Source organism: Microtus pennsylvanicus, chromosome 3 (genome assembly GCF_037038515.1).
Source record: "Microtus pennsylvanicus isolate mMicPen1 chromosome 3, mMicPen1.hap1, whole genome shotgun sequence".
Lineage (NCBI taxonomy): Eukaryota > Metazoa > Chordata > Mammalia > Rodentia > Cricetidae > Microtus > Microtus pennsylvanicus.
In genome coordinates, this window is record NC_134581.1 from 24,104,182 (window position 1) to 24,130,192 (window position 26,011).

At 38.0% G+C, this 26,011-nt stretch overlaps 1 protein-coding gene across 3 annotated transcripts in view; it reads left to right on the forward strand.

The window, feature by feature from the left end:
• The window catches only part of Armc8 (armadillo repeat containing 8), a 93,092-nt gene that overhangs the window by 36,150 nt on the left and 30,931 nt on the right, over positions 1–26,011 (forward strand). For all 3 annotated transcript variants that reach the window (XM_075964885.1, XM_075964886.1, XM_075964887.1), the window contains exons 6-12: positions 60–152; positions 3,344–3,424; positions 6,711–6,786; positions 6,884–6,974; positions 8,433–8,493; positions 10,552–10,752; positions 14,192–14,287. In XM_075964885.1, the coding sequence (XP_075821000.1) occupies positions 60–152; positions 3,344–3,424; positions 6,711–6,786; positions 6,884–6,974; positions 8,433–8,493; positions 10,552–10,752; positions 14,192–14,287 (699 nt within the window). The remainder of the gene's footprint in view (positions 1–59; positions 153–3,343; positions 3,425–6,710; positions 6,787–6,883; positions 6,975–8,432; positions 8,494–10,551; positions 10,753–14,191; positions 14,288–26,011) is intronic.

Consider the following 26,011-nt stretch of genomic DNA (forward strand, 5'->3'; position numbering starts at 1 on the left):
GTCACATATGCTTAACACCTAAGTTCTTTTTTGCTATCTGCTGCTTCCCTTCCATCCAGGATGCCACGGTGATTCCACATCTCATGGCACTGCTGAGCAGGTCCCGCTACACCCAGGAGTATATCTGCCAGATCTTCTCACACTGCTGCAAGGTAAGAACTAGAGTAAATGTTCTCACTGTCAGCTTGTGTGTCTTCCTGTACATGTTCTGGGGATCCAGCCAGTGGCTGAGGACAGCATTACCATCTTCCTACCACGTGTAACACAGATGCCAGGTGGGGAGCTGCCGGCCTCAGGAAGGAGGGAGTAAATAGGAGCACCTCCCAGCAGGAGGGTCGCTCTCTGTGCTGTTTAACATTATCTTACCAAATAAAATTAGTTCACCTGCTTAAGGAATGGCATCTACATTCTAATCTAATTATTTTAAACCCTAACTGATTATCAAAGCCTAAAATATAAGATTTTGGAGGGAAGTATCAAAAAATCCTATAGATTTCTCATCTTGTTTGTTTTGACAGTATGTAGGCCAACTCATAGATGAAACTTTGTTAAAATTTATTTGCTAACAGTGGATTCAAACACACAAGATGTAAGTATTAATAACAATAGAATGATGTTTTAGACCCATCCCTGTAAGCAGTTTTTGCGGTTTGCACCAGAAGTTTCTCAGCACCTGAAATTCCTCAGTGCTGTCTCAGCCACTATCCCAGAGGAAGGAGCCATTATATCACTGCTCCTTTACAGGGGAGATTCATTCCAGCCACCCTCCAACCACAGCTAAGAAACAATTCTATCAGAGAAAGAAACACTTTTGCTAATCTTTTTTTTTTGCCTGATAGTTTAATATTCTTATTAAATGATCACATTTAAGTATTCTGAGATCTAACTAAACCTCAAGGAACAGTATGAGCTCATGACAACAGTAATGACTCAAAATGTAAGATGAGCTTCACAAATACACAGTATCCTTATGTATCTTTGAAAACAATTGTCCATATGGTCTTTATATTGCCTTAATTACAAAAATGTTTTGCTTCCATGTTCCTTTTTTGCATATAGGTCCAAATAAATAAAATCTATAATAGAATTTTAAGACTCATTCATGGGGCCCACTTAGCTAAAATTAAGTGGAATAGGACTTAACCAATAGATTAGTATCAGCATTAAGTCAGTTCATATGCTTTGAGGAACAAGACAGAAAAAGATTACTATAAAGCACTGTGTTATAAACTAGTCATAATTACATGCTGGAATGTTGCTGAGTTATGAAGGTACAAAAAAGAAAAGGTGATAATAGTTGTTAAATTCTAATTTCTAAATTGTTGCTGCTTGGTAAGCAGTATCTCAGATTTCTGAGATTTCTTTGGTGTTTAAGTCTGAAAGGGCTTATGTAATCACCGCCTGGTGGCTGTCGCCTCTCTGCCTACCCACTAGATTCTTGCAGTGATGAAAGAGACACTTGACAAAAATCCAAGGTGAGCTCTCTTCTCCAGTTGGCGTTCCTTGTAGTTCTTTCCACAGCCCTGTGCAGAGGCTTAGAAAGAAGGAGACTTTGTTTGGTAACAACTATTTGTTGCTATCTCTTGAGATTAAAAAAAAAGTAAGGCACCTCAGCAAATAGGAAGTAATTCTGTGCGGAGGATTGCAGTGTGCTGGATCTGTTCCCTGGCATTTGTCAGTGCAGCTTTTGTTAGTACAACTGTTGAGAGATGGTTTGGACCTTAGAGAGAAATCAAGAAACTGTAAATCTAATAATCATAGAACATTTGTCTAATAGTAGTGGCATAGGACAAAAGAGAAAATACGTATGTTCTAATATGTTTAAGATGCATTGTGAAGAGAATTGAAAGGGCTAGAGCAGTGTATTTAGCATTCTACCATTTGAGTTTAAATGGGATAAAGCATACGCATGCATTGGTTTATATACAGTTTGTTCTCTTCTGCTCTGGGTTTTGTTGTTTGTTTTTTTGTTTTGAGATAGGGTCTCACTGTATAGCCTTGACTGAGAACACTATGAAGATCAGGCTGGCCTCATACTTAAAGCTTTTGTCTCTGCCTCCATGTGCTGGGACTGAAGGTGCACAGTCCCACACTTGAAGACTGTTCTGTCTTAAGACAGTCTTATTTTATAGCCTAGGCTGGTTTTTAGTAGTGATCCTTCTGTTTAACTTCCAGAATAGTGGAATATAGTTATAGGCCACACACCCAGCTTCCTTCATATTTAAGAAATATCTTAAAGAATAGAAGATAATACACTATAATTAGGTCTCCTCACATCACAGAAAGCTTGCTGTAGAGGAGGAGCAGAGAGGTACAGGCGTTTGAGGCAGTCCTCTTCCTATGTAGCCATTCAGATAGTCTCCACCAGTGTTTAGACAGCATTTTCTTAGTGTTTAGTGTTAGAGTTCTTTGTATAATCTAGACACTAATCCTCTGTCAGTTGACTAAGCTGTCCAAGATTTTTCTCCCAATCTATGGCTGCCTTTTCGCATAGTTCAGTTTCCTTTGCTGTACAGAAGCTTTTCAGTTTCATGAGATTTAAAATGAGAGAGATTTATAGGAGACCTGTTTTTTTCCTTGGCTCCCCCATAATATTCTCCACCAGCATGTTTATAATAAATAAGTTATTTCAAACCAGACAGTTGAATGAAAACATTTAGAGCAGTGCCTGTCACACAGTGAGTCCTCAGTGAGTAGTGCCCATAATTTTATCTACAGGTGTGTAAGTGAGCGGGGAGAAAGGAAAATGTACTTAAAACCTATGCCTTGAGGATGTTGTCAAGCAGTTATAAAGGATGTTTTACACCTTTACTGGTGGATAGCTGATAATAAGTGCACTGTGCCCTTGTACTCCTGGAATTTATCTTTGTCACCTAAGTTTCTACATAAGCATACATCCACTGTTGTAGCTCATCCTCCTAAATTGTGATTCTCAACCTGTGGATTGCGACTCCGGCCCCTTTTGGGAGTGATTGCATATCACATATTTACATTATATGTAAATATATGTAAAGTATCAATAAATAAATTGGTTGGGGGGTCACCACAACATGAGAAACTGTATTTAAGGGTTGCAGCTTTAGGAAGGTTGAACTATGAGCCAGATTCTTTTTCCCTTCTTTATTCTTCAGAAGTAAAGAGGGAGATGTAGACATGTCATGGTGGAGTTGTGGCAGCACTTTATGTACTAAGGTCTGTCTGTCTTGCTTTGGGGTTTGAGTTTGTTCAAGCATGGGGCAACTATGAAATCTATGCTGTAAAAAGCATAGTTTACTTAGATAAGTGTGGTTTAATCAGAAGCATGATTTTTGTTAATGTGTTACTCTATTCTCTTTTCTTGCAGGGACCAGATCATCAAACAATTTTGTTTAACCATGGGGCAGTTCAGAACATTGCTCACCTACTAACCTCACCCTCTTACAAAGTAAGATGAAAAAAGTTATGTCAGATTTTATCTTCATCTTCATTAAAAGAAAGACACCTACATATTTTATTGCTTCTAACTGTGATCAGTAGATTTCCATCCACCCATACAGGATGTTATCTTCCATCAGTCATACCAGGTGCTATGTTCCATCGGTAGAGTGGTACAGGGCACATGTTACTATAGTATGTTCTTCTATTGGAAAGACATTGTCCTTCCTTCTTTATTTTTTTTTTAGAACATTTTATGCCATGAGTTGTGGATTTTCATTTGTGAAATAGTATTTCAGGTCTCTCTGATCAGTTTACAGTGCTAAACCTGCTGCTCAAGGTGATGCCTTCAAGTGTGCAGGAGCAGTAGCTAACTTGCTGGGGAGACTTTGGGTTTTATATTTGGAATCTTTCTCTAGCTACACAAACTCAAACCTGCAGTATTACCTACATATATATCAACATTTAGAATGTGTAGCACAATTAATAAAAACCAGAGACAGGTATTGGGGTTAAGCCCGAAGATCAAAAAAGCAAAACAGCCAAGCCACTAGAAAGCTCTTACCTCTTTGAAATCTTCAGACTGAAAGAGGAGTGAGTTCCTCTCTCATTCCCCCTCATATTCCCCTAATATTCCTCTCTAGTGCTGGGATTAAAGGCATGTACTACCACCGCCCAGCCTCTATAGCTAACTAGTATGGCCACTGGGATTAAAGGTGTATGCCACCACAGCCTGGCCTGTATGGCTGACTAGTGTGGCTGCTTTGTGTTCTGTTCTTTAGGCAAGCTTTATTTGTTAAAATACAAATGAAAATATCACTATAAGAATGTATTCTGTTTTGTGTTTTGAGTTAAGATGTCAAAAGTTTTCAGGCTTAATAATTTTCTTTATTGTCTTTTATATAGAGATGGCAGCATTATAATCCATTATTAAAGATTAAGTCAAAACTTTAGCCGTTCACGGTTGCTTATGTATCAGGCTGTAGAAATCGTGGGATACTGTCCTGTGTCTTGTTAAAACTAAATAAGCCAGAACAGAGAAGCACTAATTTTTGCATCTGCCTTTTTGTCCTTCATTTCCTTTCTGGTAAGGCTCTACCTCAGGCATCCACCATATGGTTATTGGTCATGGTGAAAGTTACAGTATAGGAATTATAAGACACCAGCTCAGAACTAGCCAAAACAGGGCATGGAGCTATGTACTAAAGCCATTTCCTCTGCCTTGTGTCATATAGAGACGGTCAGAACTTGGACATCAAGAAACACTTAATACCTCCCTCCAACTGTCTGTGGGACTCACCACCCTGGCTTCCTCCCACCCTCATGCCCTCTGTGATGATGATGATATAATAATATAATATCATCATCATTGCTTCTCTGATCCAGTCAGTTCCGACCATGTGCAGATGGGTGTAGGGCCATGCATTGGGGCATAGGCAACCAACTAATTGCCCACATTCGTACAGAAAAGTGAGTTTTCCTTCAATCAGTTACCAAGAAAATGTAGCAGGAAGTAGATATGGCCAAATACATTATATGCATATATGAAAACTTCAAAGAATAAATAAAAATACTATTTTAAATAAATTATTTATAAATAAAATAGTATTTTTATTTATTATGTGTACAGTGTTCTGCCTACACACCAGAAGAGGGCACCAGATCTCGTTATAGATGATAGTCAGTGAGCTCCCATGTATTTGTTGTTGGGAGCTGAACTCAGGATGAGCAGCCAGTGCTCTTATTTATTTATGTGTGTGTGTGTTTTTTAAAGAAAACAAACTATCCTTTTTCACTGTACATACTAATCCAAGTTCCTGCTCCCTTCCCTCCCCCCACTCCCTCCACATACCCATCCAATCCTCAGAGAGGGCAAGGCACACTGCCCTGTGGAAGGTCCAAGGCCTTCCTCACTATATCCAGGCTGAGCAAGGCATCCATCCAAAGAGAATAGGTTCCCAAAAAGCTATTACATGCAGTAGGGATAAATCCTGTTGCCACTGCCAGTGGCCCCTCAGTCTGCCCCAGCCATGCAATTGTAAACCACACTCAAAGGGACCAATTTGGTCCCATGCTTGGTCCTTCCCAGTTCGGCTGCAACCAGTACTCTTAACCAGTGAGCCATCTTTCCAGCCTAGCAGTACACACCTTTAGTCCCAACACCTGGAAGGCAGAAACAGGTAAATCTCTGAATTAAGGGCGTCCTGATCTACAGAGCAAGTTCCAGGATAGCCAGGGCTACAGAGAGAGAAACCCTGTCTCAAACAAATAAACAGAAGAACCCAAAAAGCAAACAAAGCAGTTGTAGAGGTGCTGGTGGTTGTCTTGTTACTGGTCAGCCACATGCCCCTTGTGGTATTCCACATGGACTTTTCTAAAGAACAGAAGAAAGACCAACCGTTTTTTTAGGCAAGGACTCGTTTCTGCCATCCTCCAGCTCCATTTGTTCCCCAGTTTTCAGTTTCCTATCTTTTCTAAACTAGGTTTATTGACCATAGCAAATTTTAAAACTTAGGAGTTTGTGAGGAAGCAAGTGTCTGAATAATATGCTGTCGTTAGCATCCTGTAGGCTCCACTTGAGGGCACATGCCAACGCTGCAGAGCACTCCCAGGGGAGGGCAGGGTCACCCCATTCCTGCCCTGCTAGAGCCTGCCAACCTCCTAAGGGTCAGGCTCAGGGTGAGGATGTGTTTGGTCATCTGGTGAATACTCTGCTGAGGAGCCGCCAATGTCAACATAGGCTCTAGCTTCTCCTTCTCGAACTTTTACTCTAACATTGCTTTTTCTTTTAAGCCCCAATTCCATCTCACACATTTATAAGAATACTAACAAAACAAAACAAGAAACCCCCAGAAGCCTTTGCTTCAGTCCTCAGTACAGAAACAGACATGCCCACCTGAAAGGCACCTGGTAATTATTAGTAAGCTTCCTCTTTCTGCCTTATAAAACTTCCTTTTTCTATAATGTTTTTAGAGTTGATTAGGTATTTTTCTCTCAATCTGACCTGCTACTTTCTCACTTTCTCCTTTTCTATTATTTCAAAAATGATTTGACTTCTGCTATAGTCTTTGGGTATGCAAGTATTATTATTATTTCTTTGGTGCCGTTTTTTTTCCCCCACAGTACCAATGAATGAACTTAAGCCTTTGAGTGCTCTGAGTTATAGTTCGGTCTACTCATTATTTAAGTAGAATGAAATAATTATTCAGAAGAGAAGTTTAGATTCTTAAAAATCATATTTCAAAACTTAAATATATATATATATATATATATTGTTTCTTCATTTGTCTTTACAGGTTCGAATGCAAGCACTGAAATGCTTCTCAGTTTTAGCTTTTGAAAATCCCCAGGTATCGATGACCCTGGTAAACGGTAGGCTGGAACTTTTGGTGACACCTATGTGATTTAATTTCTGAACTTCTCAGATTTAGAGGACTTTCTTACTCTTTGTCTTTTGTTTTGTTTCCAGTTTTGGTTGATGGGGAATTGTTACCACAGATATTCGTGAAGATGTTACAGAGGGATAAGCCTATTGAGATGCAACTCACGTCAGCAAAATGGTAAAAGTCAGAACAGCACGGGAGGAAAATCTGCTAACACTGGAATATCAGTGTACTAGCATAATCTGCTCACTTCATGTCACCACATTGTTTTGAAACTTGAAATTCACTGGACTGTCTTATATGTTTCTAAACTGGACAGTTTTTTTAAATACCTGGTATGAGTAACAAGACTGAACTCTGAAATTGTTTACAGAAAATTATTAAATCCTCGTATGTTCTTCTTGTCTTTAGTGTGAAAGAACAGAATTAGGTCAGGTAGATACTCAGCTAGGAAGACAAATAAAGAGACATCAGTGTTGGTGAATACTATGTTGAACATGAGTGTGCAGAGTTCTGTGCTAAGTGTTTAATTCTAATAGAAAACTTAGACTTTTGTACTGTTTTTTGCTTGGTTTTGATCTTAAATTCAAACTACGTATTTGTCTTTTGTTAATAATTTAACAATATGTTAAAATAATTTTGTTAAATAAATTAACAATATTTAAATATTTTTTTTAAAAATGAAAAACATAATAAACCTGACAGTATGACATTACCACAAAAATTCCAGCCCTTTAGAATTTAAATAAAATAATTCTGCTGATTTGATGTGTTTTTGTCCCTGTCCCAGCTTCCTGAGGGACTCAAACTCAGAAGAGTTCACTATTTTTTTAATTTTAAAACCACATCTATTTATTTATTGTGTGTGTACATGTATATATGTGTACCACTGAGTACATGTGGCGGTCAGAGGACAACTTGTGAGAGCTGGCTCTCCTCGTGTGACCCTGTGGTTCCCAGGATGGAACTCGGGGTATCAGGCTTGCCTGCAAGTGCCTTTCCCTACTGAGCCATATCATTGGTCCATTTTGTTGGATTTGTTTTTGAGTTTTTCTTTTATTATATTTATTTTCATTCAAGGCTAGATACAATTATTGAGTAAATTATTTCTCTGTAGACTTCAATCACTGACCAACCCACAGAGCTGCTGTTGGGACCTCCAGATTCTCATTTCTGATGGAGAGCTGCCCTGTCGTGCTCCACTGTTGGTGGACTTGGACTATTCCTGCATAAGACCCCTAACCTTTTAACAGTGTGTTTTAACATCTCTTTCTCTTTTGTTAGAGAAATTTTTAAGCATTAGAAGTATAGAAGAAAAGCGAGAGAAGTATAGAGATAAAAGAACCCACTTTATGTACAACACCAGCTTCAAACATGCTGCTACTCAGCCTACTCATGGGGGCATTTATTTTGAAGTCTTGTTTGTTTTTGTTTTAGAGCTAGCCTACTGTTTATATAATTATGTTAGTTTATTTTAGAGCTAACTGAATTTCAGATAAGGAATGTCAGAATCTTATCATTTAAGTAATAGTGTATGGGTTTGTTTTTGTTTGTTTGTTTTATAAACTCTTAAAGGCAAATAGTATTTCTTTAACATTTTAAACCTCAAAAATAATTTGTGTCATTTTATTCCAGTTTAACTTATATGTGCAGAGCTGGAGCAATTCGGACAGACGACAGCTGTATTGTATTAAAAGTAAGCCAATTACTTCTCTAAGAATGTTGAATGTGAATGTTGCTATTCTTGTTTCTTTTTGCACACTTGGCACTATGGTATGAGTGCACTGCATAAAACAACATCAGACATGATGCTTTTCTGTGGGATGCCTTTTAGTCTAAAATTGGGTTTAGATGTACATGAATACCACAATAAAATAATTCTTTTATTGTTACAACCTTTCTTTTATGATAAGAGTATAAAATTGTAAAAATATGTAAAATTCCAATGAAATTTAGTATTGTTTGCCAATTACACAGATAAAGACATACCTCGCCCTCACAGCCAGAAATAAAAATGCATAATAAGAGAGTAAATAACAGAAAGCAGCTACCATCTGTGTTCCATGTCAGTACACCAAGAGCTTCTGACTAGCTTGAAATTCCTTACTCTCTTCAATTCCTGCATATGAAACTGGAGGCAATAATTCTCACTTAGCTATTTCACAGAAGTGTTGTGAGCCTAGCTATGTACTAAACACATTCCAGCGTCTTACGTGCTTTAAAGAACAAAACAAATGTATTGCCATTGTTGAAAAGATGAATCCAAAACTAAATGATCACTAAGAACATTTAAGTTTAAGCCAGGCAGTGATAGCGCATGCCTTTAATCCAGCACTTAGGAGGCAGAGACAGGCAGATCTCTGTGAGTTCAAGACCAGCCTGGTTTACAGAGCAAGTTTCAGAGCAGCAAGGACGACACAGGGAAAACCCTGTCTGAAAGAAAAGAAAAGAAAAAGAATGAGTCAGGTGGGTTACAAGCTTGAGGCCAGTCTGAATTACATAGTGAAATCCTGTCTGAACAAACAAAGCACCAAGAAATAATGCATAAGCGGATAAATTAGTGACTAGGTTGCATTAATATTTGGCAAAAGACTTAAGAACCCCCTGAGTAAATAAGACTACTAAGGGCTTTCTTAGAAATGACTGGCTTATTTATTTCTTTAACCCTTACATTCCTTATCATTGTATTGTTTTCAGATGCTTCAGGTGGGAGCATTGATAACCCATGAATTTATAGTATTGATAAATATTAGTAATTAGGAATGTTAGGAAAAGAATAAAATAGGAAAGAATAGAAAATCTTCCCCTCAGAAGCCTGGAGTTGAGTTGTAAAGCTTGAACTAGCCTAATAAGAAACAGTAGGAATTAACAATGTTCTGATTCTGTGGCAAAACTTAGAACAGGATGATGCAGCTCTCTTTGAAGCATTCATGCCCCTTTCAGTAACCTCAATAAAATTCATTGGTTTACCAAGTTTGGAGGGGAAGTGAACAGGAATCTAGAAAACAGTGAAGCACAGTTGACTGTGGTAGTCAAAGTGACTTCCTCTAAGTATCTACACTTCAGTGTCTACTTTGCATCAGCCTTAGAGATGATAGACACACGGGGTAGTTTGAGAGCCTAATATAGAGATGTTATAAGACCAGTGTCAAGGTGGTTGAAGCACCTCAGAAGTAAAATTGAACGAGTGTATATCACACTCATTCCAGCATGGTATTGAGAAAACTTAACAGTGGTTATTGATATGGTCCACTAAATTTTAGAGCTGGTGGACTCTGAGAGGGGTAAAAAAAATTTAAGCTATATTTAGCTTTTGTAACTGTAGATAGATATTAATTCCTAAAAACAAGTGAGTAAATAAATGTGATCCCAACCATATTACTAAGGAAATTTTGCTAATTAAACTGCCAGCTCTCTTTTATGGTGAGCACATAGGCAGGATAGATAGACTGTTGACGTGGTTTGATCTATCAAGAGTTCTCAAATATCTTTTCTAAGGTTCTCCAATAAAATTTCAAAGCAAGTTAGAGTTTCTGTTAACATAATTAAGAGTTTAGCATGCTAGAACAAACAATCTTCTGGATTTTGCTTGTTTTTACATTTAAACTTTTTTACTTCTAAAAACCAGCTGAGGAAATGTATCATAGAAACATGACTTCCAACCAATACCATTGGATTAGGTTTAGTTATCAAATGTTCTTCATCAAGCTTTTGCCTTTACCAAAAAACAAATAATTGATCTCCCTGCTTTCAGACTTTGCCTTGTCTGGTTCGAATGTGCAGTAAGGAAAGATTACTAGAGGAGAGAGTTGAAGGAGCTGAGACACTCGCCTATCTGATTGAGCCAGATGTTGAGCTACAGAGAATCGCTAGCATAACCGATCACCTCATTGCCATGCTTGCTGACTATTTCAAGTATCCCAGCTCAGTGAGTGCCATCACTGACATTAAAAGGGTATGTTCTTCTGGGTTTTTAAAGTGTTCTTATTGTGCACAGCTGTGAAACAATTGATTGATGGAGGAAGGTCATTGGTTAAATAAAAAGAAACTGCTTGGCCCTCATTGGTTAGAAGATAGGTGGGAGGAGTAAACAGAACAGAACGCTGGGAGGAAGAGGAAGTGAGCTCAGACTCCACAGCTCTCCTCTCGGGAGCAGACGCCTCAGGGAGACGCCATGCTCCCAGCTCCCAGGCAGCCGCATGCGATGAAGCTCCGACCCAGGATGGACGTAGGCTAGAATCTTCCCGGTAAGCGCACCAAGGGGCACTACACAGATGATTAGAAATGGGCTAAATTAATATGTGAGAATTAGCCTAGAAGAGGCTAGATAGAAATGGGCCAAGCAGTGATTAAATGAATACAGTTTGTGTTATTTCGGGCATAAGCTAGCCAGACAGCCGGGGTGTTGGGGACGCAGCCCCGCCGCTCCTATTACTACAAATGGCGCCCAACCTCCATCAATTGGTATTCCATTTGAGAGCCCATTTAAGTAAAGGGATCTTTATCTTTATTAACATAGATAATAGTTTGTGAGGTTTTAAAAGCTAGCTTGTTTAATGTTTATTATCAGGACTTTTTTTTTTTTTTTTTTTTTTTTTTTTTTGCTAAACACCAAAGCAAGAAGAAAATTACATTCTTGGCTCCCTTAACTAAATCTCCAAAATAGTAGGGTCCCTACATTGAGTGTTGACACATTATATATGTATCTAATTCAGTTCAGGGTCACAGAATCATCTCTGGTGCTACTTTCTTTCCTCCTTCTTCTTCTTCTTCTTCTTCTTCTTCTTCTTCTTCTTCTTCTTGCTACTTTCTTTCCTTCTTCTTCTTCTTCTTCTTCTTCTTCTTCTTCTTCTTCTTCTTCTTCTTCTTCTTCTTCTTCGTCTTCGTCGTCGTCGTCGTCATCGTCGTCAAGGGTGATATTTTTCTTAATTTCACCTGGTTGATCTCAGTTCACTGTCCACCACAATCTTTTCTTCTCCCTTTTCCTGTCTCCATTTGGTTTCACACTGTTCTTTCGGCCTGAGGTTAAATGCTATAATACCGTTTAACCTCAGTTTGGACCAGCAAGAACCAAGCCATGTTTATTTTTTCTGAAAACAACATTCCTTGGAGTTTGGTATTTCTTTGACTTTTTGCCTCTCATCCTGTTTGCCAAATCTATTTTGCTAAGAGAATTTATTAACATAACTTTATTTAAGGAGGTCATGGCAGATAGGATAGTATCATAATGACTCATAATGACTTTCGCTTGTGGTCAGGACCGGTGTATGAATGTGACCGTGGTCCCAAGAATGGCTGCTCTCTTCACCTTTCACACACTGATTCTGAATCTACTCGTCTGGCAGGCGAATGTTGGAAATGAATGATGGCTGTGTCTTTTCACTGTCTAGAAAGGCCTGAGGTGACAGGGTGCTACCATTAGTCAAATGCACTGTCTTCTGTTTTAAAATTGGGGCCAGGCCAGGCAGTGATGATGCACACCTTTAGTCCCAGCACTCGGGAGGCAGAGGCCGGTGGATCTCTGTGAGTTCGAGACCAGCCTGATCTACAGGCTGGACCAGCTCCAAAGCCACAAAGGGAAAACCTGTCTCAAAAAAACCAACCAACCAACGAATAAATAATAAATAAATGAAGTAAAGTTTGGGTTGGAAGCCAGGTGTGATGACACATGTCTGTAATTCTGACTCTTGGGAGGCTGAGGCAGGAGGACAGTGAATTTGATGCTAAATTGTGCTATATAATAAAAGATCCTAGCTCAAAACAGGCAACAAGATAAGTAGTTATGTGTCTACTTGTCCTTGGTAGAGTTCTTTTCCTAGTAAAAGTGATGGGTGCAGTGCCTTATCTATTTCCCTGGGACATTTGCTCACACTGACAAAATGTCTCACCAATAAGAAGTATGCAAGTGAGTCCTGACCCTGGTCTCCTGAACAGCCTGAGCTTTTCTCCAAAGCAAGGCAAGGAGAAAAATGAGCATGCCTCAGGAAACTGTCCTAAAAGGTTTATGTAAGCACTCGTGATGTACTTAACTCGTATGTGGAAGATTATTCCTTCTCTTCAGAATTGAATTGTTTTTCCATTTCAATTCTTCTATCATAAAAGCAGAATAATTTTTAAATGATCTCCAAATGATAAACACGAGTGAAAATATGATTTGTATAATTTTGGTGTTGGATTATCCAAAAATGTCTTAACTACAAAAGTATAGATATTAGACCTATGGGGAGAAATTATCATGTCAATAATAATAAGTTAATAATAAGTGGGTGATTTCAGTCCAATTTGTGTTGTATGGTGTAAGTTATGCTGGCATGTGGTTAAGATTTGTAGGGTCCATGCTCCTGAACTCAGAGCTAAGTGAGTGTTTTCATTGCAGAGCCCTTCCTCAAGCTGTCAGGGTTGGCACTTTTGGAGCTATTCTGATGAGTGTCTTCATGGCTGCCCCAAGTAGATACTGCTTACCTTGTGTTTATGGAACATTTGGTTGTCCTGAATCCTTAACCAGTGGCAGCTAACTTACAAAGTGTAGTGGCAAAGCTGACCCACTGTCTGGGCTGTAGCTGATTCAGTTAGAGGTTTCAGAAGAGGGTATGATAGTGCTCTTAACAATACCTGCCAACTAAGTAAGAGTTGACTTTCCCAAGATAATCCCTTTAGGAGGCGCTCCTTTAGCCCATTACATTATGACTTTTAGTTTAAAATGTTAGTGATACACCTTGTGTAGTTACAATTCATAGTTAAGGATCCTGAGAAAATGTCTCTATTTTAATTTTATGGTAGTTTGTTAGGAAACAGATTTTTGGGAGGATTACTAACAGTGCCGTTTATGTTTATTTAGCCATAGCCGTAATTATCTTATACCAACAATTAATTTTAATAATTTCTTTAAAAACTCTGGACATAATTTAGTAGCTAGTGATTGTTGGCTGAGGTTTTTCACAGAGGGCTCCCTATTTCCAAAAGCTTTTTAAATGCCAGGATTTGGTATAATAGAATTCAGTTTGTATAGCTTGCAGCTGGAGACTGCAAGTCTAGATGTGCCCTCTCTTTGTGCACCTCTGCCACTGACACTGCCATCTGGAAGTACTGAACTCTAAGAGTCCAACATGCACTTTTTTTCATATATCAATGCCAAAAGTTAGAGTAGTCACTTTTAGACAGAGGTAGACTGCATTTCAAGTCACACTGACATAGACACAGCAAAATTTCAGTCGTGACCAGAGCCCAAAAGTAACTAGAAAATTCATTTAGTGGCAGTACTAATGTTAATAGTTGCTACTTTCCCTGAAACTCAGTTATTTTGCTTTATTTTTATTATTGTATTAAATGTTCTATTTTATTAAAATGTAACTTAAGGACTAATTTGGAATTTATCCCTTCCCTGCTTCCTGTAGCTTGATCACGACTTAAAACATGCCCATGAGCTCCGCCAGGCTGCATTCAAGCTCTATGCCTCTCTTGGAGCAAACGATGAAGACATCCGGAAGAAGGTGAGTCTGGGAGAGGGGCGTCCCCCAGTCCTGACAGCCAGCAGGCAGGGAGTGACGTCAACCTGAAAGTCGTGGTGAAGAGCACTAACAGTGACTGTTTGAATATAATAAAGCAGAGTGACAAAAGGCATAATTGAAGAATGAATGGGACCTGGATTTGGGGGTTGTTTGTTTTTAGAACATAGAGAGGCATGGCCATGCTGGAATGATAAATAACTGGCCTGCTGTTTTGCGTCATTAATATGGATCATTATGTTGCACATTTTTGCATGTGTTCTGATAGAAGTCATTTCTAGCACTGTGAAGCTTTAGACACCTTGGAAGATCTAACACTAGAATTGTAAATGTTATTTATGGATATACCTTCTAATGCCATTGAGAAGTTCAAATCTCTATTGTATATTGTTCTTTAATAATGTGGCTTAGTTTTATGTTTTGATTTTTTAATTTTTATTTTATTTTTTGCTACTGTGCAAGTTTAATGTGAATAAAATCTTTGTGGAATGATGATTTTATGTTTAGTGAATGGTCATCTGAATTTTCCAGCTCTTCTAAAATGTGTCACTGGTCCCTCGTCCCCATGTTAGTCTAACACTAAACTCATGTTCTTTATGAAAGTAGTTCTAGGTAAGACGTACAGTGTAGTGTTAAATTCTAACCTGGCTCCCTGCACAAACTAAAAGGCTAGAATATACCACTCAGAAACATAAATCTAATAGATTCCACACAAGGGGATTACAGACATGAACCAACAAAACCACATGTCCTGTCCTGAGTGGTCATAGTAGAAGAGCAACTAGGCACTATTTATTAACCATGATGATTTCCTGACTCTCTCCATCTGTATTGGTATTTTAAGGAGAATGTGAGAGAAACTAAAAGTACTGGCACTCACCAGGATTGGAAGACTATGTTAGGCTTGTTAGAGACATAATGGAACCAACCTAAGTATGTTGGATGAAATAAATTGCACAAGAAACATCCTTGGAGAAACTGAAGTAAAAGCAATAAAGTTAGGGGCTTTGATTTTAAATCCAGTATAAAAAGCACAACTAACAGTTGATTTCTCCAGTGACCTCAGTCTAGTTTAACTAGCAAGAAGCTTTTGCTCTCTTAAAGTGTGTTAGTATATGACTTGTACATGTCATTTTTATCACCTGTGAACTGTTACTTCCAAGCAAACATTAGAGATGTGATATTACTTGTGTCTAGCCATGGTTTATGGATGTTGACACTGAAGTATTTTGTTCACTTTAGACATGTGGTGTATCACAAGAGAAGACTTTTTCTTGATAACTCATGAGATACAATTTATGACATGGACTATGTAACTTAAGTACATGCTGGTTTATTATTGGGTTATTAGGAAGCAGGAGGAATATTTTACCCATCCTTATATCTCCAAAAGACCATGTCCTAGACTAAAAGGGAGTTAGATAGATGGACCATGTGGGGATAGAATGTGCATTTGTACATTTCTTTGTACTTTTTTGTCAATAAATATTGTTTTGGAATTGATGACTTGATACGTGATATCATGTTCTAGAAGTACTTGAACCATAACAGTCTAATCAGTAGTCTACTAAACTTGTATTTACAATGTGTACAATTTCCTGGTCAGGCTGTTGATCATTTCTGTAGAAAGATAACAAATAAAGAATAAGTTATAATTATTAACTATAGTTCTTATGTGTGTGGTGAAGAAAAGTTACTGTGCTATTCTTATGTGGTGGGATTACATAGAGTTTTTAGGAAGTTATTTAATTCTGGGAAATTGGTGAGTAGTTTACAGTTCATAGAACTCACTGAAGAAATTGTAAAGTGAGAGTTATAAAAAAATTCCTAACAAAATCTGCTTAAAGGCTGGTCTTAAAAGTGGGAAACATCCTTATTTTTGGTATATAAAAAGTGATAACTTTTACTTGGAATGCATTTCTTTCTTTTTATTGAAATGATTATTTGGATAGGTTGAATTTACTTTTTCCGTGAAATATATCTTTCTCTTTTATATATATGCCCTATGTAATTTGATGGTATTTTTGTGTGTGTGTGTGTGTGTAGATTCGTAATGTACACTGTTACTTTTTTAAATGTAGCATTTATTCTTGCCAACACAGAATTTCAGTGCACTGATATATGTGTGGATAATAATGATAAAAAATTTTAAGGACTGTAAACCTACCCTCCCAGGTCCCTCAAAACAAGCTTTTCTAAAATTTATTTATTTATTGCATGTTTCAGCTGCAAAGATGAAATGTGCAGTTGGTCTGGTTTTCATATTGTAAACAGGAACATAATTCAGTAAATAATATGCGTCACAGTGTTTTATTATGTACAGTTAAGGAAAGGAGGAAGAATAAATACAAGAAAACCAGAGCAAAAAAAAGGGACAGTGAGTAGTATACACAGCTGTTAAAGGAGGACAGTGACCATCTGTCTTCCTAGAATTATCTCTCTCTCTCTCTTTCTCAGTGCTTTTAAAGATGGCTAAAGGTCCGTTGTGTTATCATTTCTTTGAGTCAGACAAAATGCAGTGTAAAACTGAACATGATCTCCATGTCAGAGATTTGTCTTCTTTGGAATCATGTCACTAACTCTTCCTATGATTTAAGAAGAACTCAATAACTACCCGTTGAGCAGGAGTTGGGTGTGGTCTTACACATATATAATCCCAGCACTTGGGAGGTTAGAAGCTGGAGAATCATGATTTCAAGGTCATTCTCGACTACATAGCAATCTTGAGGTCACTCTGGATTATATGAGATCTCGTGTTAACCCTCCCCACAACTCTGCAATAAATAATAAACAAATAGATAAATAAATAAAATGTTGAGTGAATATAGAAGCAAAACTGCAGAAATGATGCCCAGGGCGATGTGTCGTTTAGTATGACTGGGTCTTCCTTTCTCCTATGCATAGCAAAGTTGGTGTTTTTATTCCTGGCTTTTTAGCTTTTGTTCTATTACTCTGGCATACTTAGTAATTTCTTAACTGCTTGTAACATCTGGTCAGAAGGGTAAAAGAAAGACGGTTCTGACTGTAAGAGTGAAAAGTGTTCCCATTGATTGTGTCAGGAAGAGAGAGAATCCCAAGACAAAGTGGGAGTTAGAACTTGCTGAATTTAGAATTCAGCTTAACTATATCAAATGACCCTGATTCTTGAGTGGAGTATGTTAGAATAAGGGCATGGACAAGAAATGAGAGCTCAGTAGAAGAATCCAGAATTTTTTAGCTGTAACTAAATTGATAGTAACCCCAAGTAAGCATTAGATCTGGTCTCTGTCAGGGGCAAATCCAATTTCTAATGATACCACGTAATAATGGTATCTTTAATCCCAGTACTTGGGAGGCAGAGGCAGATGGATCTCTGTGAGTTTGAGGCCAGCCTGGTCTACAAGAGCTAGTTCCAGGACAGGATCCAAAGCTACAGAGAAGCCCTGTCTTGAAAAACCAAAACCAAACAAACAAACAGGAAAAAAAGAAAAAGAAAAAAAAGAAAGCAAGCAGAAATTCAGGTAATGGGCAGGACATCAAGAAATAGAGCAGTAAGCCTTCAGAGACAGGCATTGTCAGTGAACTGTTAAGTCTTGTAGAGCCACGAGTAATGAGCAGTTGTGTAGTCTTGAAACCATTTCCCTTCTAGTGAAGACACAAAGACCATCGCTTCATTTCATACTTGTTGATCATCAGGGGCTTTAGAAACTGAACAACTGTTACCTGTCTTTTAATCTCTTCAAGGAACTAATGGAATGTTTCACAAACTTAGAAAGTATTCGTTGATGAAAAATGGCAATGGCACAGAATAAGTTAAACCTCAAGGAAATTAATAAAGTAAGGATGTTGCTTTTGCTTTGGGTAAAGAAATATTAATGAAGTACTGATTGTAGTCACTGTTGCCTTTAGGGTTCTGACTAGGGGAGCCTTTCGGAATGCTTTCCTCTTATGTACAAGTACTTACCTTTTAACTGGAGATAATTTTTGATGAACTAGAATGTAAGCTCCATTGGGGCAGGGTTTTTTTTTTTCAAATGTTGTTCATTACTGTATTCCTAGCATCTACAACTCGCACAGCTGACAATAAACATTTGAAGAATGAATGATCGGTGAGCAAAGTAATCAAAGTGATGGATGAATGAGCTGTGTTGTAGAATTCCATTATTTTGTAATGGTTCTCAAATTATATGTCGACCTCACTCAACTAGGAGCTTTTCCAAGTTCACCAGCAATCACGTATAATGAGAAGAGAAGAATTTTAAAATGGGAGAAGTAGATACCTGCTCCTTATAGGCAAGGGCTTTCATTAGATACAGCGTAGAGAAAGTAGAGATGATTTTTGGTTTTCAATAGGCGGGTAATCCTAATCCTCAATGTCTACTAACCTGGCGTTTGAGTCAAAGAGAACATACTTTATGTCAAAGTACTCTTGACGATTGTATCCTAATTAGAAACGCAAGAGTAGTGCTGGGGTTGTAGTTCAGAACTAGCATGCCAGGGCCCTGTGCTCCATTTTCAGCACTGCAAGATGTAGAAAATTTTCTTTCTCTGTGTGATTTACAAAATAATCATAGAATGTATAATTGTGAATTTGGAATAAATTTCCTAGGGATAAACATATGATGTAGTATGTAGAGATTAACCTGACTGAGGATTCAACCTGTTTATTAAAGTGGTATCATACCTATGTGAAGTATCTTGCGGTTAATGAATGTCTGGCTTCTTTAAGGTCCGTTATACAGTGCTATCTTCAGTTATCCATTGACTAATTGAACTGCTGTTGTAGTTATATGATTTGCTTATCAGAGACAGGCATGTAGAGAGGAGATGAAGAGCAGTAAGTTGTTAGCTTCAAATGGTTAGACAGTGTCTGATGGGGCAAGAGGAATTATTTGGAACAAATTATAGTATACCTGTTGTTTTGAGTGAGCTTGGAATCTCATTGCTTCAGGGATGTCACTTTTAATGCTTTCTAAATGCTTTTTAGTTCATGTTTCAAGACCTGAAAACTCAGTTTGTCTCTTGGTCTGGAGAATTACAGTAGCTTTAAATGGCCTGAAGCAAAGCAATTAAGGCTGGGATTCTTTTTTAAAGTGACAGTGTCAGGCTATGCTGCCTAGGCTAGCTCGTACTCCTGGTCTCTCTTGCTTCTGCCTTCTGAGTGGCTGGGACTATAGATGACACCATTGCACTAACTTGTTTTTTATTTTTAAGTTGAACCTAAAAAAAAAATCTGAGAGGTATAATAGCAGAGAAAATAAAGAAAAAAAAAGAGGAAACAAAGAGAAACAAGAATCTCCTTCCTGTCCCTTTCCCTAGTAAGAAAGATTGAACAGAATGTATTTATATTTAGCATAATGTTGGTCACATAATGAGTACTCAATAAATGGCATCCTTTGTTTGATTACTTTAAATTATTACTTCATCAGAGAAATTTAAATAAATGCCATATATGTCTTTGTATATTTGAAGAAAAGATCACCAACATTCAAAATGTAAATAAGGATTTATAATGAAGAAAGTGACTTCATGATGTAAATTGCCCAAATTGTCATAAGTTCATTTCAGAAAAAGAATTCTTATATTTCAGAAACATACTCTTTCTATAATGAATCTCTTATGACAGATTTTTAATTTTAACTTTATTTACATTTAAAAATGTTGATTTTTTTTTTAAACGTTCTCTATGGTTATCTAAGTATCTCCCGCCTGATTGGCTCTAACACTGTTGCTCTAAGTGATCACCACCATTCCTAGGAGACAAATTCTCAAAAGAGAAAAATATGCATTTATTTCTCTATTTTTTAATGCTATAAGATTTTTTATAGTATATTTGTATTTAAAGTCAGTTTTCATATTTTGTGCTTTCTCCAAATTTTGTTAAGCATTCATCTTGAAAAGTTTTATCCTTTGTTATAGTTGGTCTTTTGGTTAAGAGTTTAAATGACCATAAATTTATGTTTTCAAGGTTTACAAAATGTGATTGTTTACATGGTTATTTCAGAGGCACAGTGTTGAATTCTGTATTTGTCCCTTTCCTGGGGCAGATGTAAGGAATTACTTTTAAGCCTTACCTGTGTACTGAAACAGGCACCTTGAATGTTCTGAGGATTTTCCATGGCACCACAGACAGAACATGCTTTAGGACTTGGCTTTGCTCTAAATACAAGTTCTGAGTTTATACTTCCTTAATTGGTGACTAAATTGTAAGTTACCTTCTTGAAGCTGACCTTCCAAAGAATTCTAAGTGAGCCCTGTGACGTTCATTCATGGTAAGTATTTCTAAAGAGATGACGGGTTTTGCAACATGTCCACAGTGGTGAGTCCCTTGACCTTCAGCACACTGAATGCAGCAAACCTGTGTGTGATACTTCTCTGTATGCAGTAGAGGTACTTACAGAAGACACAAAAGACTCACCTCAGAACTCACTAAATGGAGACCTGGAGTTATGTGTTTTTATACAGTTCATGGTGTGTAGTTGATAAGTTCTTTCTAATTTAGTTAAAAGACAGGTGGTTTGTAAACCAAAAGATGGGATAAAATTTGGTCTTTCCATTTGTAAATCAAATGGGCAACTTAGATTTTTCGGGAGTATTTGTCTGAACATGAAGTATTTGGAGTAACTAAGTACTTTGGAATAGCAGAGCTTGAAAAAATTGAGTTTGCCAAAAATCAGAACTGTTGTTACACTCTTCTCCATAATGAAAATGCCAGCATGAGAGTCTACAGGACATATACTTGTTAACCTGTGCAGCTCTTGCCCGTAAGGATGACTTTATGTTTTTAAGTGATTGAAGGAAGGCTCTCAGAACAAAAACACGGGAAGAGAAAATTGAGCTCAGACCTGTGCCCTTGAGGCTCTGTCCGAATGTAGCCATGCTCACTTGTCTTGAACTCCCAGGGCGTGTTGAGTAGCTGAAGCAGAAGTGCGAGCCCCTGTGGTTAAAGGACTTACTTCCTGTCTGACTTAGCACAAAGAGCTTATCACTCTGTGCTGACACTGCACAAAAGCCAACAAACAAAAAACCACCATAAACCGATTTGGTGGAAAATTTTGCTTACAGTTTGTCTTTGGTCTATAAAAGGAAATGGAAAAAAAAATGGGATCCACAAAACCAGGAGAGTAAGAGCATATTGTCTGCCTTCCTGAAAAGCCATTATTAAGCACCAACAGTGCGACATTGTCACTAGAGATTCCCTGCAAATCAGTTCTCTTATTTGAATGATGATGGCAACTGGGGACGTTGGACAAAAGAGAGGAAAAAATATGGCTTTTACTTATTATATAAACTGTTTTACTGGATTCTGTAGATTACTTAGAAACATTGCTTGAGTAAGATACTATATCTAAGAGAAAAGTAAGCGGATATCAAGCATGTTGGAGGGTCAGAAATCATACAGTTGAAATAATCCAACTCTACTATACTTTGAAGCTGAATTCCATGTGACTAGAACAGCCATTGAGAACTCACTATGTAACGGGCACTGGTAAACGGATATGTTCTTTCTCTCCCTTAAGCCTCACACCATCCTGTGAGATAGCTGTTCCACTATCTAGAAGCAAACAGTTTGCTAAAGGTGGCAGCTAGTAAATAAATCTAGAGTCTGAGATTGTCCCAGTCTCTCTGAAGCCAACACCTCTGCTCATTTAGTAGAGCCAAAGGATGATGCAAAGGGTAAGAAGAATGTGCGATTTGTCCAAAATGGGGAGCTTGGTATAGAACTGCAGAGGGTATGCTAGCAGATGGCACGGCAGCAGGTGGAGACACATGACAATTTTCTGTTTGGTACTAGGTAGATAATGAGATACAATGAGATACAGTTTATTCATTTGTGTGTTTGTCATTCATGATATATCGCTATGTAGCCAGGAATGAAGCAAAGATTAGTTTATACCTTGTAAGTTTAAAACAGACGAGAACAAATTGCAATAGGCATTCTTCCCGGGATTTCATGTGTGTACGGAAAGTCTTGTTCACACTGAATACCAGTTTTGCTGTGATTAATTAATACAGAATAAGAATGCCTGTAGAAGGACATAGCGGTACAAGCTAGTCAATGCTTGGGAGGCAGGAGGATCGTATAGTGAAGGTTTCATAGCAAAGACCACAATATGATTGTAATTAGGATGAACTGTTTCTAAGGGGTTTACAAAGGTTCTCTTATGAAGAACTTTTGTTGGAAAGCTTTCCCAATTTTCTACTTCTACATGTGAAAATGAGTTTCAGAAGATTGGGCCTATAGAGTGGGAAATCTTCATGCTTGTTTCTTTTGCTTTGATTTAAGTGTTTTCCAAGGGTACCATCTAAATGTGATTATCTTGGAAGCTAATTCTAGAGAGAAAATATTCAGATACTATTTCAATTTATGGTGTTTTCCTTTTAAATAATTTGTTTATTTTTATTCTTTTGAGGTGCTGGGATCAAACCCAGCATGTACATGCTAGGCCAACCACTCAACCACTGAATTACATCCCCAGCTAGAGGTACTATTTCAGAATTTTATTTTATGGACAGCTTCCTTATGGAATAGATTTAAGCTCGAGGTAACATGTGAGATCCTTTGATCTTTAATAGTCACTACTTTGTCAAGCTGTAATTTTCTTCATTAGAATGTAAGCTACATAAAGGCAGTACCTGGACTATACAAGTGTTAGACTTGTATTTGCTCTGTAAATTGTGTCTATTTGAACCTTAATAAGACTGTGAGGTGTATGGCTATACATATATAGAATAAGTTTCTTATATGTTGTATAATTCCTGGGACAGTGCACAGTTCACCATCCCTGGGATAGTGAACAGAAGGAGGTGGAGGAATGTTTATTGCTATTGAAATGGCGATGTATAGTGGCTCTATTTATTTGTTAAACTAAAGTGTACTTTGGTGGCTGCCTTGCTTCTGTGCTGATGTAAGCTAATGATTGAACTTAAAATTTGAATTAATGCATTGATACTTTTCATAGATGTGGATTTTTTTAATACAACGGGACACTTCTGACATCATAATGTTTGTGCTACTTTTTGTTTTCTGGGGGTAAGGAAAAGTTGAGCGGAGAGAGATAACCCACATTTCTCAAAGAATAGAGGTTAAAGGGTGTGTGTGTGTGTGTGTGTGTGTGTGTGTGTGTGTGTAGCACTCAGGTCAGTGTCTATTGTTGTCTATGACAACACTTAATAGACTGAAGCTGTGCAGTCCACGCCCACCAGCTCTGTCCTCTGGAGCAGGTCCTGATGTCCCTCAGCTACTGGCTGCCTGACTGGCTTCTTTCTCCTGCTGTCAATAGACTTCCCACATGCAGTCACCTGCCTTTGTAGATCTGGGAGGCTGCGTCTTCTGATTTTCAGAGTTTGACTCTAGCTCTTTACTACTGTGGTCAGCTTTGTCTTCTTTAGAACTCTGTCACTATACTTCATAGAACTTCTGGGAACCTTTCTCACAAGCTTGTTTGGAATTAAACTGTAAAATACCTGGATTGATGTTAAGATAATGTCTACTTGGCCATCTACCCCTTTGGCCCCAAACCCACCAATTTTAAGTTGCTTGCAAAGTTCACTAATACCACTAAAACCTCAGAGATATGAAGTTTAATTTTTATACAGTTTGCTTGACCTGTTTTAAGAAAAGTTTAAAGTTCAAACTTAAAATTTTTCTGGCACTTGAAGAATGTTTGATCCTGAGACTTACCGAGGAAGAATAATTGAATTCAAATGTTTTGCCTTGATTTGTTTGTTTAATAATACATGTATGAATGATCCTTCTAGATCTTCATAAACTCTCAGGAAAAGATGGCTTATGTCCTGATCTTATCTGGATTATGGGTCACCTGGAGATTTTTTTATTTTTGATGGACTGAAAGTTGTTGTATTTAAAGAACGTCTTTGGGTTGTTGACATTGTACAGTGAACCATCTTGGTGTTACATGGGTTCTGTACTTTCACCATTTCTTCCTTATGCCCCAAATCTTTTGTTCTGGTAACAGGGATTTCCCATCCTGTTCTACTAGATCCATGCCCATTCCTAGAAGAATTGCAGTAATATACAAATGCAACAGCATGTAGGTGTTGACTACAGATACCAGTGTAACACTTAGTCCAGCAATCTAAATTTTCATCAGTTTTAGATGCAGGGATTTAATTCTTTAGTTACATTTACAGTCCCAGTTCCTAGAAGAAAAAGAATGACTTCCTCCGCTAGAGAGATAGCCCATTACTAGTACCCCTTCTGGTGGGATGCAGTGTCTGTAACAGAGGACAGTATCTTTTACAGAATTTCCAACAAGACCTGTGGGTCAGTCAGAACAATTTCCACTTGTCATTACTTTTACATCCTCAGAGAACCCAAGATTCCATTCTGGGTGCTATGACTTGGTCTCTTTCAAAGCTTTAGAGCATGGAACGGGGGTCATTAAGAGGTATCATAGAGAACATGGTTTATCGCTCTTGCCTTTCCAACCCCAGGTCTATAAATCAGCGTGGCACTCCATTAGACTATCATGAGTCAGTGGACCTTGGCGGTAGTCACCTCTAAGCCCTTCCCTATTGACCTAAAAATTTGTTGTCAGTATTTCTAAACCTTTCCTTGAAGTCTTGTATCACATTTTTATCTTCGTTTTCATAATATTTTCACTATGACACCCCCCCTCCCGCCTGTTACCCCTGGAAACACGGCTTCAGTGCTCAGGCTGTGGAACTTTATTAGGTCATGTTCTTTTACATGAACTATCTGGATTCACTAGAGCAGCAATGGGGGTTGCCTAAGATTATATAGCAGATCACTCCATAACATTGTGTTTTACATTTTCCCAATAGGTTGACTATCCAGTCATTTTATTACGGTCAACACCCTGCTCCCTCCCCCTGGGCTGTTTGATTCTTGTCCTTAGTAACTTTAGAAAGGAGGTCATAACCTTGACATGGGGCCAGACTAAGCTCATAGAATTCTCTTGTCCATTTCTTATGTAGAATTAGGCTCTTTTATGAGGCCAAGCACTTTCAAACATTTGGTTATTTTCCATGTATTATTTCGGAAGTGTGTACACAAATATTATTTGTGTACATGGGTGCCATGATGTGTGCTTGGAGGTCAGAAGATAGTTTGTTGGAGTCAGTTCTTTCCAGCATGTGCCTGCCAGGAATCAAACTCAGGGTGCCAGACTTGGTGGCAAACATCTTTACCGGCTGAATTCAGGTATTTATGACCTGTTGCTATATTGAGATAGTCTTTATTAGATGTTTATATGATTGCTGCACTATCCTGTCACTTGGTAGATTTACTTCTTCAGCTAAATGTGGCCAGTAAATATTATCCATAAGTCTTTTTCAAGTCTTGCCCAAGCCTAGGTTTGCTAAGCACATGAAGTGAGTGCTGATAATGTTTTTTGGTTTTTATTTATTTTTTTTATTTAATTATTTATTATATATACAATATTCTGTCTATGTGTATGCCTGCAGGCCAGAAGAGGGCACCAGACCTCATTACAGATGGTTGTGAGCCACCATGTGGTTGCTGGGAATTGAACTCAGGACCTTGGGAAGAGCAGGCAATGCTCTTAACCATTGAGCCATCTCTCCAGCCCCCTGTTTTTTGGTTTTTAGAAAGTAATCCTGTATCTCATTCTCCTATCCATACGCAGCCTCTGATGAAGACACTTAAAGAGGGAAAAGTAGTCTAGGGGTCATGATAGAAGGGCTTTGAGCGTCAATATATATTCAGCATAGCAAGGTAAAGAG